The 17,731-nt window shown below is 40.9% G+C and overlaps 1 protein-coding gene across 6 annotated transcripts in view; it reads right to left on the bottom strand.

Moving 5' to 3' along the window:
• The window catches only part of NFIB (nuclear factor I B), a 416,044-nt gene extending 415,287 nt beyond the window's left edge, over positions 1-757 (bottom strand). For 3 of the 6 annotated variants that reach the window (XM_074330383.1, XM_074330384.1, XM_074330385.1), the window contains exon 1: positions 626-755. In XM_074330383.1, coding sequence (XP_074186484.1) covers positions 626-721 — 96 coding nt within the window. In that variant the 5' untranslated portion in view covers positions 722-755. Of the gene's footprint in view, positions 1-625 lie in introns of all 6 variants that reach the window. The other 3 variants (XM_074330380.1, XM_074330381.1, XM_074330386.1) reach the window with 2 other exon arrangements.
• Between the last annotated feature and the right edge of the window lie 16,974 nt (positions 758-17,731).

Genomic DNA, 17,731 nt, shown 5'->3' with positions numbered 1-17,731 from the left:
TGAATATGCATATCCTCATTAACTAAATTTAATTACACTGAGTGGCATAGTAATCAGTGGTTGCTCCAGTTACAGTATTCATTGAAAGGGAGGTGGATTCCAAATTAAGGCGAAGCGTGGGGGACAGTCGCATACTGATGAGGGAACCGCACACAACATGATACAATACACTATCAAAAACATTATTCAGAGAAGCCGAAGAAAGAAGTACATTACTCTGTTTTAAGACTAATGCAAGAACAATTAGCCAAGAAGTCTCCATTCCCCCACTGACGGCCCCACCTCCATACATTTCACACCAGCCAGCCTGCGGCCGACTGTACCATTTGCATTTTTCTTTTTCTTTCTTTTCTTTTCTTTTTTTTTTTTTTTTAAATGTGAACAAAAACTCGCACTGCCTTTTTAAAAAAGAAGGCCTATGTCCCTGGCCACAATAGCAGGGAAATCCTATCTAGCACACTGGTGTGCGGAGGCACGGCAGGCTCCCACAACTTGAGCTTGAACTTTCCGCAGGCAGCAAACTTTATAACACGTGCGTGGAACAATACAGGAGGAGCTCAAAAGAAAGAAGGGGGGGGGAAGTTTTGGGGGTGGGTGAAAAAAAATGTTATCACGCCAAACTTACCATCCACCAGGTCCTGGCTGACATGTCATAACATAGCTGCCATTTTATGGAGCTGTCCGATGTTTTCCCAGCCATTATGCTGTCAGCAATCTTCATCAGATGCAGCTCAATGGAAGATAAGACACCTAATCAAGGAAACATCGGCGGTTGCTTTCTGGACTACATGTAGGCCAATCCTTATCACACTGCATCATGGGAAAAGCTCCTTTATTAGCAGGAGGAACTGCAACCTCACAGATAGAAAGACAAGGATCAGTTCTTTTGCCTTTTTTTTTTTTTTTTTTTTGGTCTAAAGGGATTGGTGAAAGTAGCTAGCGTTCTTTGTGTATCATGTGTACAAGAGTTAAGTATCTCGCAAGTGGGCGGCTAACTGCTTTGCTGGGCTATGCAGACTAAAGTTTATTTGCATTCTTCTCTGTTGTATATTGTTTGACATGGTCCATGGTCCTTGCTGAGCAGATGAAGGGAGGGGAGGGGGTGGGAGGGAGTGAAAGGAGAGGGAGCTGTAATTGCTCAGAATTAATATCTCCCCCAACAAAGACATAACAGTTTCATTGACACAGTCGGAACATGGTTCAGATGTCACTGCACACACGGGCGTGCGGGTGTGTGTGTGCGCGCACACTCACACACAGAGTGGAACACACAGGTAGCAGCTGCAGCTGGATTCAGCCGAGGTTGCCAAAGGCTACAAACTCCATTCTCATGCTGGACATATGGAAGCAGTTTAACTCTTTGAAATCACTGTTCAAGAACAGCCCTGCAGTCTGCAAGGGTAAATCAGCCTTGAGAACAGTTTCTCATTCGGAAGACATCGGGCCTGGTGCTCACTCCCTTCTGAAGATGGCCTAGAAACGTTATTCCTTCATCTAGGGAAGACCTGATAAAAATGAGGAGGAAGGGCGAGATTTGCCCATAATCCCAACTCTAGATTTAATTCCTCATTTAGTCCTTCTCTTGGAAGGGGCTACATTTTCTCTTTAGCACTGATCATTTTTGCTTCATCCTGGGCTGTGAACTAGTTCTTCCAATCAGCATATGCAGAAAGCAGGAGCTAACATTTACTAATAAAACAACTTGCTCTGAATAGCCTTTCTTCTGTTCTAAAGAGTGAAAACCTTCAGGGAGAACCTGAGAGATCCATGCCACTACAATCAGAAATCCAGACTAGGACAAGCAGATGAATTCCTGACCTTACATTTGCTAAAATACAAAAAGCTACGGACATCTCTCTGAGTGGCAATATTGATTTTCACATCCCTTACAGCACACCCCCAAAACCGAGCAATGCCTCTTATGGCATTTTGTCCTGTTTTCTTCACTGTGCCTTGCTAGTAGTCTCTGAATGACTTTTAAGGTTAGAATTTACAACTTGCTGCGGATAATTTAAAAGGACAGATGCCTATTTGATTTTGTCAAAGTGAAGGGGGAAAAAAAATTGCTGTATTACCGGCATTCTCTTTTCTCTGCATGTGGTTGGTGTGAAGCTGCAAAGGCAACTTGTTTCGGCCTGTGAACTCCAAACTTGAAAAGCAACTGCTGGGAAGAGGTGCGTCCTTTGGGTATTTTTATGTCCACAGGGGAGACAAGTCAGCCACAGTCTCAGACAGGACAGGAGCTTACAGTGGCCTGACTCTGTGCTGGCAGCAAAACAGCCTGCCCTTTACACTACCCGCTGATCCTCTCATGGCCCGGATTCTGGTTTCTTCCTCCTCACTTTTATTTTGTTTATTCTCAGGCGGGTGGGCGGGGGAGACTTAAATGCCCCACCCAGGCCTCTGCCTTTGAAGTACCCCAGGATCCCAGTGCCTTCTTTTTTTTTTCTTTTCTTTCTCTCCACACCCCATTCTTCAAACCTTATTTGAATTTTTTTTTTTTGAGCAATGATTGGATAATAAGCCCATTAATGATAATCATCGTCTTCTGTTTTCATTTTCTCAGATAATAGCAGCACTGCCAAATGCCTACTATGTGCTAGGGGTCCCACTGTAGACATTGGGGCTGCATAGATTAATGAGACACAGCCTGTGTCTCATTCATCTCACAACCGTCTTCACCCAAAGTCATGACTGGCAGGAGGGAGTCTGGCTGCTGTGGCAGGGGCAAGGGAAAGGGATGGGCCCAGGCAGGTGTCCTTAGGGCTTCTCAGGGCCAGCAGCTCCCTGGAGCCCAGGGCCTCACTCCATAGGCATTTCCAGAACACTCTTTTGGGGCAGCGTGTGGGCCTGAAGATGAGGTGGGTATGGTTTCCACACTTTCCACGTTTCCCCCTCTCCCCTGCAATCATTCCTTGCCATAGCCCGCCTCTCTCAGGTGCTCTAAGTGGAAGGAGGACCCCCTCCCCCTCTACCTTACTGGGCTGCAAAGGGCTCTTTCAGGCAGCGCATGATTTTGGGGTGCTGGTTTGAGAACACACTCAACCCACCGACACTCTGCCTCCTGCCTCAGAATCCTGTAATAATCTTGGCACACTGCATGGCTAATACACAGGTGTATGTGCTGAGGTGTCCATTGTCATTGTCACTATGGGGACACCTCCTTTGACTAGTTGATGACACAAGTGGGAAATAATGAAAGGTGACAAAAGAAGCAAGGGGAAGGCAAAGCCAGTGGGAGGGAGGCAATGGCATTATGTACAAGTGTGCGAACCCTGGGGAACAAAGAGACAAGGATAGAAATGACAAATCTGTGTACTTCACTTGCGTGGATAGGGAAAGCCAGAGAACAGGTGACTGGGGATCCCTGGCAGAGCTAGAAAGGAAACTAATTCAGAATTGGGGTAGTATTCACAAGACGCATGCCCAGGGGCTGGCCACTCACCATTTGGAGTCCTGGGGCATGGCATTCATGAGAGTGAAACTTCGGAGTCTGCCAATGTATACAGGCATACCTCAGAGATATTGCAGGTTCAGCTCCCCGCCGCAATGGCAGCAAAGCAAGTTGTAATCTTTTTGCTGGTGGAAGGTCTTGCCTTCAATTTGTAAAGAAATGCAACACCTGTGAAGTGCAATAAAGCGAAGTGCAATAAAACAAGGTATGCCTGTCGTCTATAAACTGGCTAGATCAGGAAACCTGGGCTCACAGGTGGAAGCCAGTATGACTGTATTCATTAGCTGAACAAATCTCACCGGACAAAGGTCTAAATGGTAACTAGATTTTAAAAACACGAATTAAAAATGCCAAAAGCACTAAAGACTAATGAGGAAGCATTGCAGGAAAATTAGTAGAGTGTTACAATCTCAGTTTTCCTCCCAAATTCCTTTTTATAGTCTGCCTCTGCCCACCCAGTGTTCTCTCCCTGACTCTCAGTCTCCCCTCCTATGTTTTTGGCCCTGCTGCCTTGAGCGTTTCCCCCGGTTTCCACACCTCACTCAACAGAACAAAAAGCTTGGGAAAAGCCAGATCTTCAGCCCAAAGCAATCACTAATTGTTGCTTAATTATGCCCTAGGAGTGCTTTGATTTTTTTTTCTTCTGGCAAATAAACTAGGGATCAGTCTAGAGCAAAGGCAAAAGACACTAACATTTGCAGACAGGCTACCATGTGCCCCCCACTGCTTTCAACTGCTCCTCTTTGAGAAGCAGCATGGGGCATGGCCAACTGCTCTGACTCAGAAGCCACTGGCCAGGATTCACACCACAGTGCTGTTCCCTACTAGTCATGTGACCCGAGGCAGGTCACTTAACCTCTGTGCCTTAGTTTTCTCATCTGTAAAATGGAATTAGTAATAATGAAGTACCTTATACTTGACACGAGGATTATGGCAGTTCCTATAAGTGCTTAACATGGCACCTGGAGAATGAGAGCTATGTGTGTGGTTCCATACAGATAAGGAAATAGAGGCCCCCAATTTGATCCAAATCATATTAATATTTAAGGGAGAACGAGAGTGGGGAAAGAAGAAACCCCTTCCACCCCCCAAAAAAGAGATAAAAAACTTATAAAAAAGAAAAATATAAAGATAATCAGAGATATAAAGAGAGAGAAAAGACAGAAAGAAACAGAAAGATGAAGAGATATGGAGAGAAAAAGAGAAAGGGAAAGGCAGAGAAGGAGAAAGTAAAAACGAAGCCCTTCTGGTGTATCCGTAGCTCTTGCTAGGGGCCCCAAGCCTACTTTGCTCAAACTAACCCTGCAGAGCGCTCTGCGGGCTTCTGTCCCCATGTCCACCCGCAGGCTGTGGGGTTCGCCTAACTCCTCTTGGGATCTGTGGATGGGAGCGGTCCTACTCAGGGCTCTTGACCTGCGGAAGTTTACACATTTAGATGCTATTTGGAGAATCATTTTATTAAATGATTTCATTGTGATTTATGCTATCTTTAGCTTTCTGGCCCTGACATCCAATTCTAATATAATCTAATGTTGTGCTGAGTGTGAAAGCCCTGCATGCATGAGTGTACTGAGAGATTGAAGTGCAGCACGCAGACAAAACAGTTCCTTTGGGGATGTTAGTCCCGCGTCTTGTCTGCTACTTGTTAACTGCATGATGGGCAACTCGTTACTTCAACTTTCTGAGCTTCAGTTTCTTTACCCACAAAAGGGGACTGAAAATAGCATCCCTCATAGGGCATTATGAGACTTAACTAAGATCATGTACAACTCATCCCAAGCTGCAGTTATTACCAAAATGGGTAAAATTTAGTCTTGGTATTATCTGCTCCAACTCCTTTCCCAACGTTAGGGAACTGAGACTTCCCAAGAGCCACACAGATAATCAATGGAGGAGCTAAAATTCAGCCTTTGCTCACTCACCTCTTCATCTACTGCTTCTTTTCTCCTGCCACCAGGAAGAGAGATGGGATTAAGATTCCGTTTGGGTGTTTATTTTATTTTTTGTTTTGTTTTATTATTATAATTTTTTTAGTGTGCTGGAGACTCCATGGGGAATAAACTGGGTTAGCAAAGCTGAGAACAGAGAAGCTCATTGAGAAGACAGGAAAAACTGATGAAGATTAACTTAACTAAATCGTATGCTCTAGAAGGGCAGGGATGGGGAGGTCTGCCTTTGTTCCCCATGCATGCCACGACGCTGACACACAAACACTCCAATGTTTGTCAAATGAATGACTGAACTCAGACAGTGGTGATGGGGGTAGAGAGCCATTGGGGAGAACAGAGGAGCAGGCCTTGGGTGTGTGGGCTGATGGAGAGGGTTGTCTATAATGACTCCTGGGTTCTAAGTGTGTGGGAGCCTGGTGGATCCAAAATGGAAACAAACAAAAAACTGGGCAATGAAAAAGAATGAAATCTTACCATTTGCCACAGTATGGATAGTCCTAGAGGGTATGATGCCAAGTGAAATATGTCAGACTGAGAAAGACAAATTCCATATGATCTCACTTATATGTGGAATCTAAAGAACAAAATAAATGAATACACAAAACAGAAACAGACTCATCGATGCAGAGAACAAACTGATGGTTGCCCGAGGGGCAGGCGTTTGGGAGCTGGGTAAAAAGGTGAAGGGATTAAGAAATACAAATTGGTAGTTACAAAATAGTCACGGGGATGTAACGTGCAGCATAGAGAATATAGTCAATAATATGGTAATAACTATGTACAGTGCCAGGTGGGCACTAGACTAGTCAAGGAGATCACTTTGATGGTTATATAAATGTCTAACCACTATGCTGTACACCTGAAACTAATATAACATTGAACGTCAACTGTAACTGAAAAAAATATTTTTTTAGAAAATGGAAAAAAAGGGAGAATGGCAAGTCCAGCTAATAGTGGGAAGTGAATATTTTCCATTAAGAACCTATTTGGAACAGGCAGATAGTATCCAGTCCTTTACCCAGACCTGTCAGAAAAAGATCAGGCTCAGGTCAGAAAAGTTTGGTGTGTCCTCCACTGGACCAGGGTCAGCATGAGGGTAACTGAGAAGAGAATGAGTGGCATGTGAAGCAGCGTAGGGCAAAGAAGTATTAAATCATTCTGATTTTCCTCCGGGAGAAGCAGTCCCAGCTTTCCACCCTGAGGATTCAGGGAGAGACCTGTCGCCATTTTATGAGCCATTTCCCCTCACCCTCGGGTGCCGTCATCATACACTGCAATCCCCCCAAGTCAGAGCCTGATCTGAGCTCAGAGGGGAAGAGCTGGATCAGAAGTGTGGACTGAAGGTTTCCTGCCCCTAGGGTGGCATCTCCAATACCTGCGCCCGGCAAAAGAGCCGGCAACAATCCGCGGTGCTGTACCTTCACCGTCTCCTCTTGGTGGCGCTGTCCGAAGGGGGTCTGCCTCCCTGTGGCATCTCCTTTGGGAGGAAGTCTGGACTGCGTGGATCCTCTTCCAGGCTGGTGCCCTCGCACGAGGGAGCTCCGGCATCCTCACCACCTGCTGCAGCAGCTTCCAGTCGCCTTCCCATCGCGCCCTCCTGGCCTGATCTTAACTGACCTCGTCCATCCCTAATGGCTCCCAAAGGAACACCCTGAGCCATGGCGTGCTGGACAAAAGGCCATTTTTGAAATAAGTAGCAGACTTCTTACCTTCCCAAACAAGGAGATTGATCTCTTCAAAGAATGAAAACAACTGTTTATTAAAGTTGGAGACATACCCGTAATGATCCACCTGTAGTTTGTCCAGAAAGCAGGTGTTTCTTCCAGAGAAGGATAATTTGAGTGAAACCAGGAACAGAGTCTGAGCATCCCTCAGAAAAATGAGTTTTTAAAAAAAAATTAATATAAGTGAGTCTAGAATTGAAGTGTGCTCATTCTTAAATGATACTAACTTTCCTTAAGTTTCAAAAAAATGCCACATTTTCTGAACATAAATGAAATATTGTCTCTTTTACATAGCTGTTTACAAGACTCTGCGGCAGCTATAGCCACTGACGGGGGAAGATTTTTTTTACTTAGATTCTGGGTAAAAAAAAAGGAGGACTTCCCAATTTCTGGAAGGGTAGGCGCCAACCTTTAGCAGGTTCCATGCCTCCCTCCAAGGTGCAAAACTAGCTCCTGTCCTAAAAGTAAAAAAAAAAAAAAAGGAGGTTGCTGGATAGCGAGATCCCATTTCTGATAAATAACTCAACCGTATCCATATTCATGCATAGAAAAAATGTTAGAAGGATATTCACTCAATTATTAATGGGAGGAACTTGCACTTTATATGCTTTTGTACTCTTTGACATTTTATAATGCTCGTACATTACATTTATAAATAAAAACAAAATTAAGGTGAAGGAGGCATGGGACCTCCCTGTACATTTTTATTTTTATTTTATTTATTATTTTTTTTTGCAATTTCTTGTGAATGTACAATTATTTCAAAATAAGAAATGGAAAAATAAATTAAGTAAATACATTTTCATGTCTGAACTTCTGAACACTAAAGCCAAGGATGGATGTTTTTAGAGGAGCCTGGTGCCATAAGTGTACCCAGCCCATGGGATCATAATAGGACCCTCTCCTTGAGCTTTCAGAAGGCAGAGAGTTAAAAAAAAAAAAAAAAAAAAAAAGTAGAAGAAAAAAAGCGGCAGTGAAGGCAGAGTAACAATATATTGCCATGTTGCCCCTTTGTAACAAGGCAAATCTTGCCAAAAGATAGGCAGGTTTCACAACTCAGGCTCCTAAGAACACTCAGGGAGGCAGTGCAAGATCAACATATGAGTAACACAGATAAACATGAAACCCCCAAGCCTTGATGGAAAGCAGTGATAGGCGGCCTGGAGTGCCCTCCAATGTAAAAGTTCTTAGGGAGGAATAAAGACGGCTGCAGATTTCTTAATCACTGTGTCAAAGTCTACAGCTGGGCTCCTTAGGGCAGGGTTATCTCTCTGCCTTTAAAGGGGAGGCTGCCATTAAGAGACAAATCTGCCCCATGTGCCCCAAACACCTTTCCCTTCCACTCCCTTTCTCTTTTTTTTTTTTTTTTAAAGATTTTATTGGGGAAGGGGAACAGGACTTTAAGGGGAACAGGACTTTATTGGGGAACAGTGTGTACTTTCAGGACTTTTTTTTTTTCCAAGTCAAGTTGTTGTCCTTTCAATCTTAGTTGAGGGGCGCAGCCCACCCAACCCTTGCGGGAGTCAAACTGGCAACCTTATGGTAGAGAGGCTGAGCTCCAATCAACTGAGCCATCTGGGAGCTCAGCGGCAGCTCAGCGGCAGCTCAGCGGCAGCTCAGCGGCAGCTCAGCGGCAGCTCAGCGGCAGCTCAGCGGCAACTCAGCTCAAGGTGCCATGTTCAATTTTAGTTGCAGGGGGCGCTGCCCACCATCCCTTGTGGGACTCGAGGAATTGAACTGGCAATCTTGTGGTTGAGAGCCCACTGGCCCATGTGGGAATTGAATCGACAGCCTTCGGAGTTAGAAGCATGGAGCTCTAACTGCCTGAGCCACCGGGCCGGCCCCTACCCTTCTCTATTTTTTTTCCCCACATACACATTGAAAGACAAGTAAAAGGTGGTAGTAACAAACTCAGGGAAATGGCAAAGGGAAAAAAAAGGCCCCCCAAAAGGCAGTCTCGGGGTCAGTGATATGTATTTGGATCTAGAGGAGGTTTCACTTGCTTTTGCCAATCATTATTTCTCCAGGAAATATTTCTTACTTACCTGCCATGTGCCAGGCACTGTACATAGGTGCTGATGGGCAAACATACACATACTCCTTACCCTGGAGCTGCTTGCAGCCTATGGGGAGTGGGGAGGGTGGGGGAGGAATAACGTCAATCACATTCACACAAGTAAATACCAAATTACATCTATGAGGTGTGCTTTGAAGGAAAATACACTATGATGAACAAGTGGAAGTGGAAAGGCAAAAGGCAGGGAAATGGGGAAAGATTTCACAGAAGTAACCAAAGGAGAGAGCTGGGCGCTATTCCTCACAATAACATTCAAGGCAAAGATAAATCTCTTCATTTTGCAAAATTGGAAGTCAAAGCTCAGGATGAATTCAATCATTTTGTCCCAGAATAAAGTGTTGGAACTTAAAATCAAAACTAGTCTGTCATACTCTGAAAAGTGTTCCTGTGGGTCAGCGTGTTTTTTATCTCAGAGGCTGGTATCATACATATCTCAGGTTCGGGTCTTCCTTAGAACCAGCTGATGGGGTGATCACATTCTCCAACTGGAAGGGGGTGGGAAAAGCACCCTCAATTCACCATGTGCTACGGACAGTTCTGTCTTTAAAAAATGAAGATTAGTACCGAAAAGGTTTGCTACGGGCCCTCCCAAACTACTCCTTTGACAATGCACTCAGGAGGACTGCATAAGACAGGACCTCTGCTACTATTTATTATTTTAATAAACTTTCACTGAGGTATAATTTACATACAGTGTCCTGTTCAAATCTTAAGTAATGAGAGTTTACAAAGGTATCCACCTGTATAATCCACACTCCTATTAAGATATAGAACATTTTCAAGGCTCTGAAAAGTTCTCTGTCACTGTCTCAAAGGTACACCCACTTCCTCCCAGGCCATATACCTAAATTTCTCTGATTTCTATCACCCTTATGTGTACTTCTTCCAGAAATTCATATGCATGGAATCATACAGTATCTATTCTTTTGTATCTGGCTTCTCTCACCCAACATAATGTTTTTGAGCTTTACCCATGCTATGTACAGAAGTACAATAGTAGTGTGTTATTTTTTACTGCTGAACCATATTCTATTGTATGATTATACCACAATTTGTTTATCCATTCTCTTGTTGATGGACATTTGGGTAGCTTCCAGGTTTCGGGTATTATGAGAAAAGCTGTGAGCATTCATGGACCAATCTTTTTGTGGGCATGTTTTTATTTCTCTTGAATAAATAAGCAATGGAATTGCTTGGCTCTAAGATAGATGTATAATTAATAACAAACTGCCTTATAGTTTTCCAGAAGCGTAGTACCATTTTACACACTTACAAGTGATATGTGAAAGTTCTGGTTGTTCCATATTCTTGCCATCTCTTAGGGGCAGACTTTTTAGCTTTAGCTTTTTGGTCAGTGTGTAAATGTATCTTATTATGTATGGTTCAGTATGCAGCTACTAATGACTAATAATTCTGAGGACTTTTCTAGGTGGCTCTTTGTATATTTTCCTTTGTGAAGTGTCTATTTAAGTATAATGTCTATATTTAAGTTAATTTCTCCTTTTTTTGGCTTTGACTTTTTAAAAAAATATTTTCATTAAAATACAAAAAAATATAACGCACATACAATATTATATTAGTTTCAAGTGTATAGCATAGTTATTCAACATTTATATATCTAAAGAAGTGATCACCATGATAAGTCCCACAACCATCTGACACTGTGCCACGCTATCAAGATATCATTGATTATATTCCCCATGCTGTATATTACATCCCATGACTTATTTGTTTTATACCTGGAAATTTGAACCTCTTATTCTTTTTTACCTCCCCTCCCCCCTTTTTAAATTTTCAATTACAGTTGACACTCAATATTAGTTGATATTAGTTTCAGGTATACAACATAGTGGTTAGACATTTACATAATTTAAGAAGTGATCCCCCTGAGTAGTCTAGTACCCATCTGGCACTATACATAGTTATTACCATATTATTGACTATATTCCCTATGCTTTACTTTATATTCCATGACTATTTTGTAACTACCGTGTTTACCACAAAATAAGACCTAGCTGGACCATCAGCTCTAATGCATCTTTTGGAGCAAAAATTAATATAAGACCTGGTCTTATTTTGCTATAATATAAGACTGGGTCTTATATAAACCGGGTCTTATATAATGTAATATAAGACCCAGTCTTATATTAATTTTTGCTCCAAAAGACGCATTAGAGCTGATGGCCCGGTTAAGTCTTATTTTCGGGAAAACATGGTACCAATTTGTACTTTTTAATCCCTTTACCTTTTTCACCCTGCCCCCCATCTCCTCTCCCATCTATCACCCCAACAAATCTAGAACCCACCTGATACCATACAGTTATTACAATATTAATGACTATATTTTTATGCTATATCCTACATTCCCATGACTTCTTTGTAACAACCGATTTGTACTTTTTAATCCTTCCTCTATTTCTCCCAGCCTCCCTCCCATCTGGCAACCATCAAAATATTTTCTGTATCTATGAGTTTGTTTCTGTTTGTCTATTTGTTTATTTTGAACTTTAGATTCCACTTGTAAGTGAAATCACACTGCATCTGTCTTTCTCTGTCTGACATACTCCACTTAGCACAATACCCTCCAGGTCCATCCATGATGCCACAGATGGCAAGAACCCATTCCCTTTCCTGGCCGAGCAATATTCCATTGTATATATATACCACCTCATCTTTATCCATTCATCCATCAAGAGGACACCCAGGCTGCCTACACATCTTGGCTGTTGTAAACAGTGCTGCAATGAACATATGGATGCACAGGTCCCCTCGAAGTAGTGTTTGGGTTTCTTTGGATAAATACCCAGAGGTGGGATTACTGGGTCCTTCTTTAACTGTTGTAATAGCCTTTAAAAATCTATTTTATCTAGTATAAGTATTGCTACACCAGCTTTTTTGTTTTTTATTTCCATTTTCATGAAATATCTTTTTCCATTCCTTTACTTTCAGTCTGTGTGTATCTTTAAATCTGAAGTGAGTCTCTTGTAGGCAGCATATGTAAGGGTTTTGTTTTCTTATCCATTCAGCCACGCTGTCTTTTGATCAGAGCATTTAATCCATTTACATTTAAAGTAATTGTGGATAGATATTTAGTTATTGCCATTTATTATTCATAATTCTTTTTTCTTCTTCTTCTTAAAGAAGTCCCTTTAATGTTTCTTGTAATACTGCTTTAGTGGTGATTAGCTTCCTTTAGCATTTTCTTGTTTGGGAAACTATTCTTTGATTGTAAATGACAGCTTTACTTGGTAGGGTAATCTTGGTTGTATATTCTTGCTTTTCATCACTTTGAATATTTCCTGCCAACCCCTTTTGGCCTGCTAAGTTTCTGTGGAGAAACCAGCTGACAGTCTTATGAAAGCTTCCTTGTAGGTAACTAACTGCTTTTCTCTTGCTGCGTTTAAGAGTCTCTCTTTGTCTTTAACCTTAGACATTTTAATTTTTGATGTGTCTTGCTGTGGGTCTCTTTGGGTTCATCTTGTTTGGGACTCTGCACTTCCATGGCATATATGTCTACTTCCTTCACCAGGTTAGGGAAGTTTTCCATCATTTCTTCAAATAGGTTTTCAATTCCTTGTTCTCTTCTCCTTCTGGTACCCCTATAATGCAAATGTTGGTACACTTAATGTTGTTCCAGAGGCTCCTTAAACTAGCCTAATTTTTCTGGATTTTTTTTTCCTATTCTGATTTGATGTTTTCTGCTACCTTATCTTCCAAATTGCTGATTCAATCCTCTGCTTCATCTAATCTACTGTTGATTTCCTCTAATGTATCCTTCATTTCAATCATTGTATTCTTCATTTCTGACTGGTTCTTTTTTTATGTTTCTGTCTTCATTTTTATGTTTCCTATCTCTTTGCTGAAGTTCTTACTGAGATTGCTGAGATTTTTTATGACCAGTGTTTTGAATTCTGCATGTGGTAGATTGCTTGTCTCCATTTTGTTTAGTTATTTTTCTGGAGCTTTGTTCTGTTCTTTCATTTGGGACATGTTACTTTGTATCCCCATTTTTGCTGACTGTCTGTGTTTGTTTCTATGTATTAGGTAGGGCTGCTATGTCTCCCGGTGTTAGTAGAGTGGCCTTATGTAGTAGGTGTCCTGTGGGGCCCAGTAGTGCTGTCTCCGTGGTCACCTGTGCCAGGTGCTCCAGGTATGTTTCTTATGTGGGATGTATATGTCCTCCTGTTGTAGTTGAGCCTTGATTGCTATTTGCACATCAATAGGAGGGATTGACCCTTGGGCTGATTTGTTGTGAGGACTGGCCAGGACTACAGTGGAGGAGCTGTGGTGCAGGGGCTGACCCTACAGAGCAGGATTCACTTTAGCAGGGCTCTGGTGCCTGCCCAGTCAGCCCTTTGGGTGTGTGGTCCATGGTGATGATCAGGTGATGCTCTGGCTAGTTCCAAAGCTGGCCACTGGTTGTGCCAGCCCGAGGGCTTCCTGGGAGGGACCACAGGCCAAGTTCAGCCACGTCCTGTGCTCTGCCCAGGGCCACCTGGCATGAGCCACAAAGCAATCCGCAGATGGTTACCACCCATGCTGGGCTTGGAGTTGCTGAAGGGGTCAAGCTTGGAGCCAAGTTTGGCTGTCAGTAGTGCCAGGCATGGGGCTATTCAGCAAGAGGTGTGAGACATGCCAAAGTCAGATGCTGCTTGTTTGGGGGTTTGCGAACCTTTGAGAGATTTGTATGGAACAGCCACTGGAAGCCACTTGGGTGTGCCCCAAAATTGGGTGGGGCAGGGTCTCAGGGAATCAGGGGTGGGTGAACGGTGTTAGCCAGGTTGATGGAGACTCAGATATGGTGGCCCCCTATGACTGCACACTGTTAGGGAGAAGAGCTCAACAAAGAAATAATGGATTCTACCAGCACTTCTGTCTGTGAGAAAGCTGCCCCTAGCCCTCACCCTGCACCTAGACAATGCAGAATGCAGTTCCTCCCTGTATGTTACAGGTTCCTTTGGAGCTGCCGGCTAGAGCTCAGAGTGAGTGAGTCTGTCAGCGAGTAAGTCCATGCACAGGCCCTTTAAGAGGAACTCCTAGGACCCTAGATGACCTTTGTCTCACGCAGCCACAATTTCCGCTGGTTTTCACAGGCAGAAGTTATGGAGACTTCCCTTCCTGGCATGGGAACCCTGGGCTGGGGATGCTGGTGTGTGGCTGTGACCCTCACTCTTCAGGGGTTACCTCCGCAGCCAAGATACCCACCCACACATGGGTGTGGGACCAGCCCGTTTCATGACTTTGCCCCTCCTACCAGTCTCAACATGGCTTGTTCTGTATATCTTAGTTGTAGGACTTCAGTTCAGTTAGACTTCAGGAGATTCTCAGTGATGGTTGTTCTGTAGTTTAGTTGTAATTTTGATGTGGTCATGAGAGGAGGCAAGCACAGTGTTTACTCTGCCATCTTGACTGAAAAATGTTGACTTCTTTTTTTATTATTGAGATGTAAAAGTCCATTGTAAATTCTGGATACAAGCTCTTCATTAAATATCTGTATTGTGAATAGTTCTTACAGTCCGTAGCTTCTTTATTTACTTTCATGGTAATGTTTTTAATTTTGATGAAATCCACTTTATCATTTTTTTTTCTTTTATGGTTATTGCTTTCTATTTCCTATCTAAGAAATCTTTGCTTACTGAAAGTCACAAAGATATTATACTTTCTTCTAGAATCATTATAAGATTAATTTTTATGTTTAGGTCTATGATCCATCACCACCATGTGGTGTTTTTGTTTTTGTTTTTCATATAAATTGTCTATTGTTCCAGAACCATTTGTTAAAAAGACTTTGCCGAGCAATACTCCATTGTATAAAGGTACCACAGTTTCTTTATCCAATCGTCTTACCAATAGTCATTTCAGGTGTTTCTATGCCTTGGCCATTGTGGAAGTGCTGCAACAAACATAGGGGTGCATGTATTTTTTCAAATTAGTGTTTTGGATTTCTCTGGATACATACTGAAGTGTGGAATTGCTGGGTCACAAGGTAGTTCCATTTTCAATTTTTTGAGGTACCTCCATACTGTTTTCGATAGTGGCTTGCATCAATCTGCAGTTCCACCAACAATGCACGAGGGTTTCCTTTTCTCCAAATCATCGCTAGCAATAGTTTGTTGATTTATTGATGATAGCCATTCTGATTGGAGTGAGGTGGTATCTCACTGTAGTTTTTATTGGCATTTCTTTAATGATTAGTGACGTTGAGCATTTTTTCAGATGTCTGTTGTCCATCTGTTTGTCCTTTTTGGAGAAATGTCTTTCTAAAAAAAAAAAAAAGAGTTTGCTTTCTCCATTGCATTGCTTTTGTACCTTTGGCAACAATTATTTAGATTTTTATAAGTAGATCAGTGTCTGGATTCTCTATTTGTCTGTTTGTTCCATTACTAGAATTATCTATCCTTTTACAAATTCCACACTGTCTTGATTACTATCACTTTTAGAAAGTATAAGTCTATCAACGTTGTTATTCTTTTTCAAGAATGTTTTGGCCATTGCAGGTCCTTCGCATTTCAATATGAACTTTATAATTGGATTGTCAATTTCTGCTTAGATTTTCATTGGGATTGCACTGACTCTTCAGATCACTTTGGGGAAAATTGACATCTTAACAATTTTGAGTCTTCCTATCATGAATATGTTATACATTTTAATTTATTTAGATTTTCTTTAATTTTTCTCAGCAATGTTTGGTATTTTTTCTGTGTAGAGGTCTTGCATCTTTCTTTAAATTTATCTCATTACCTTATGGTTTTTGATGCTGTTGCAAATGGAATTTTATATTTTATTTTCTAATTGTTCATTGCTAGACTGTAGAAGTGCAATTGATTTTTATATATTGACTTCCAATTTCCAGCAACCTTGCTAAATTTGCTCATAAGTTCTTGTAATTGGTGTTTTTTGTTTGTGCTGTTTTTGTTTCTGGTATATTACTTAGGATTTTCTTTGTACCTAATCATATCATCTGTGAAGAGTTATAATTCTTCCTTTCCAACTTTTATTGCTTTTTCTTCTATTATTTCAGTGGCCATAGAATCCATATACAATGTTGAATGATAGTGTTGAGAAAATACATTCTTGCATTGTTCCCATTCTTAGATGAAAAGGCACAATATTTCATCATCAGTTTGATGTTAGTTCTAGGTTTTACATATTGACCTAGATTGAGGAAATTCACTTCTATTCTTAGTTTACTGAGAGGTTTTTTGTTTGTTTGTTTTTTGAATCATATATATGAGTTGAATTTTGTCAAATGCTTTTTCTGCATCTATTGAAATTATCATAGAATTCTTCTTTAATCTTCTTATGTTGTGAATAATTAATTTTGGAATGTTAAACCAATCTTGCATTCTTGTGATAAACCCCTTGGTGAAATATTACTCTTTTTATAGATTGTTAAATTTGATTTGCTGATTTTTAAAAGGATTTTTGTGTCTGTATCATTAGGAGTATTTACTGTAGTTTTTTTCTTCTTCTTATAATCACCTTGTCTATTTTTGATATCAATGTAATGCTAGACTCATTAAATAAGCTGGGAAGTAGTCTGTTCCTCTCTATTTTCTGGAAGAAATTTTGTGAGAATGGTAGTATTTCTTCCTTAAAGAATTTATAGAATTCACCAGTGAAGCCATCTAAGGCTGGAATTTTCTTTCTGGAAAAGTTTTAAATTAAATTCAATGTATTTCGTAACCACAGGCTATTTAGATATCCTATTTCTTATTATGCTAACATATCTTATATCTGATATATCCTATATCAGTTTTGATAAAATATGTTTTAAAGAAATTTATCCATTTCATCTACGTTTTCATATTAGTATAAAATAATTTATATCCTCTCATTGTTTTAATGTCTGTGGGATCTGCCATGATAACTCTTTAACTTCTGAATCAGTAACTCTTTTTCTCTCAATTTTCCTTGATCAGTCTAGGTTAGGTTTTATCAATTTTATTAATCTTTACAACAAACCAACTTTAATGTCGTTGATTTCCACTATTGTTTATATGTTTTCTATTTCATTTATTTCCACTCTTATTTTTACAATTTCAGTTTTAAAACTTAACTTTGGGTTTAATTTTCTCTTCTTTTCCACACTGCTTAAGGTTGACCATAGATCATTGATTTTATACATTTATTCTTATACACTCAAACCTACAAATTTTCCTCTAAGCACTGCTTTAGCTGCATAGATCAACCTTTGATATACTGTTTTTATTATCACTTTTTGCAAAATATTTTCAATTTTTCTAGTGATTTTTTTGTTGTTGTTCATAGATTATGTACTAGTGTATTTTAATTTTTCAGATATTTTCTAGTTATATTATTCTTTTTGTTGATTCCTAATTTAATATGGTGTGGTCATAGAACATCCATTATATAATTTCATGTTCTTAAATTTGTTAAGACTTGTTTTATGGCCAAAACTAAGATACTGTTATTCCTCGATTTTAGAGAGGAGCTTTAGAGAAGTGGTACCCTAAACCTCTTGCCCATCCCTTCATGTTCCCCACCCTTCTCCCCACTCTGGTCT

Source organism: Rhinolophus sinicus, linkage group LG04 (genome assembly GCF_036562045.2).
Source record: "Rhinolophus sinicus isolate RSC01 linkage group LG04, ASM3656204v1, whole genome shotgun sequence".
Taxonomy (NCBI): Eukaryota; Metazoa; Chordata; class Mammalia; order Chiroptera; family Rhinolophidae; genus Rhinolophus; species Rhinolophus sinicus.
Note: the sequence above shows the minus strand (reverse complement) of the source record. Positions and strands in the feature narration are given on the sequence as shown.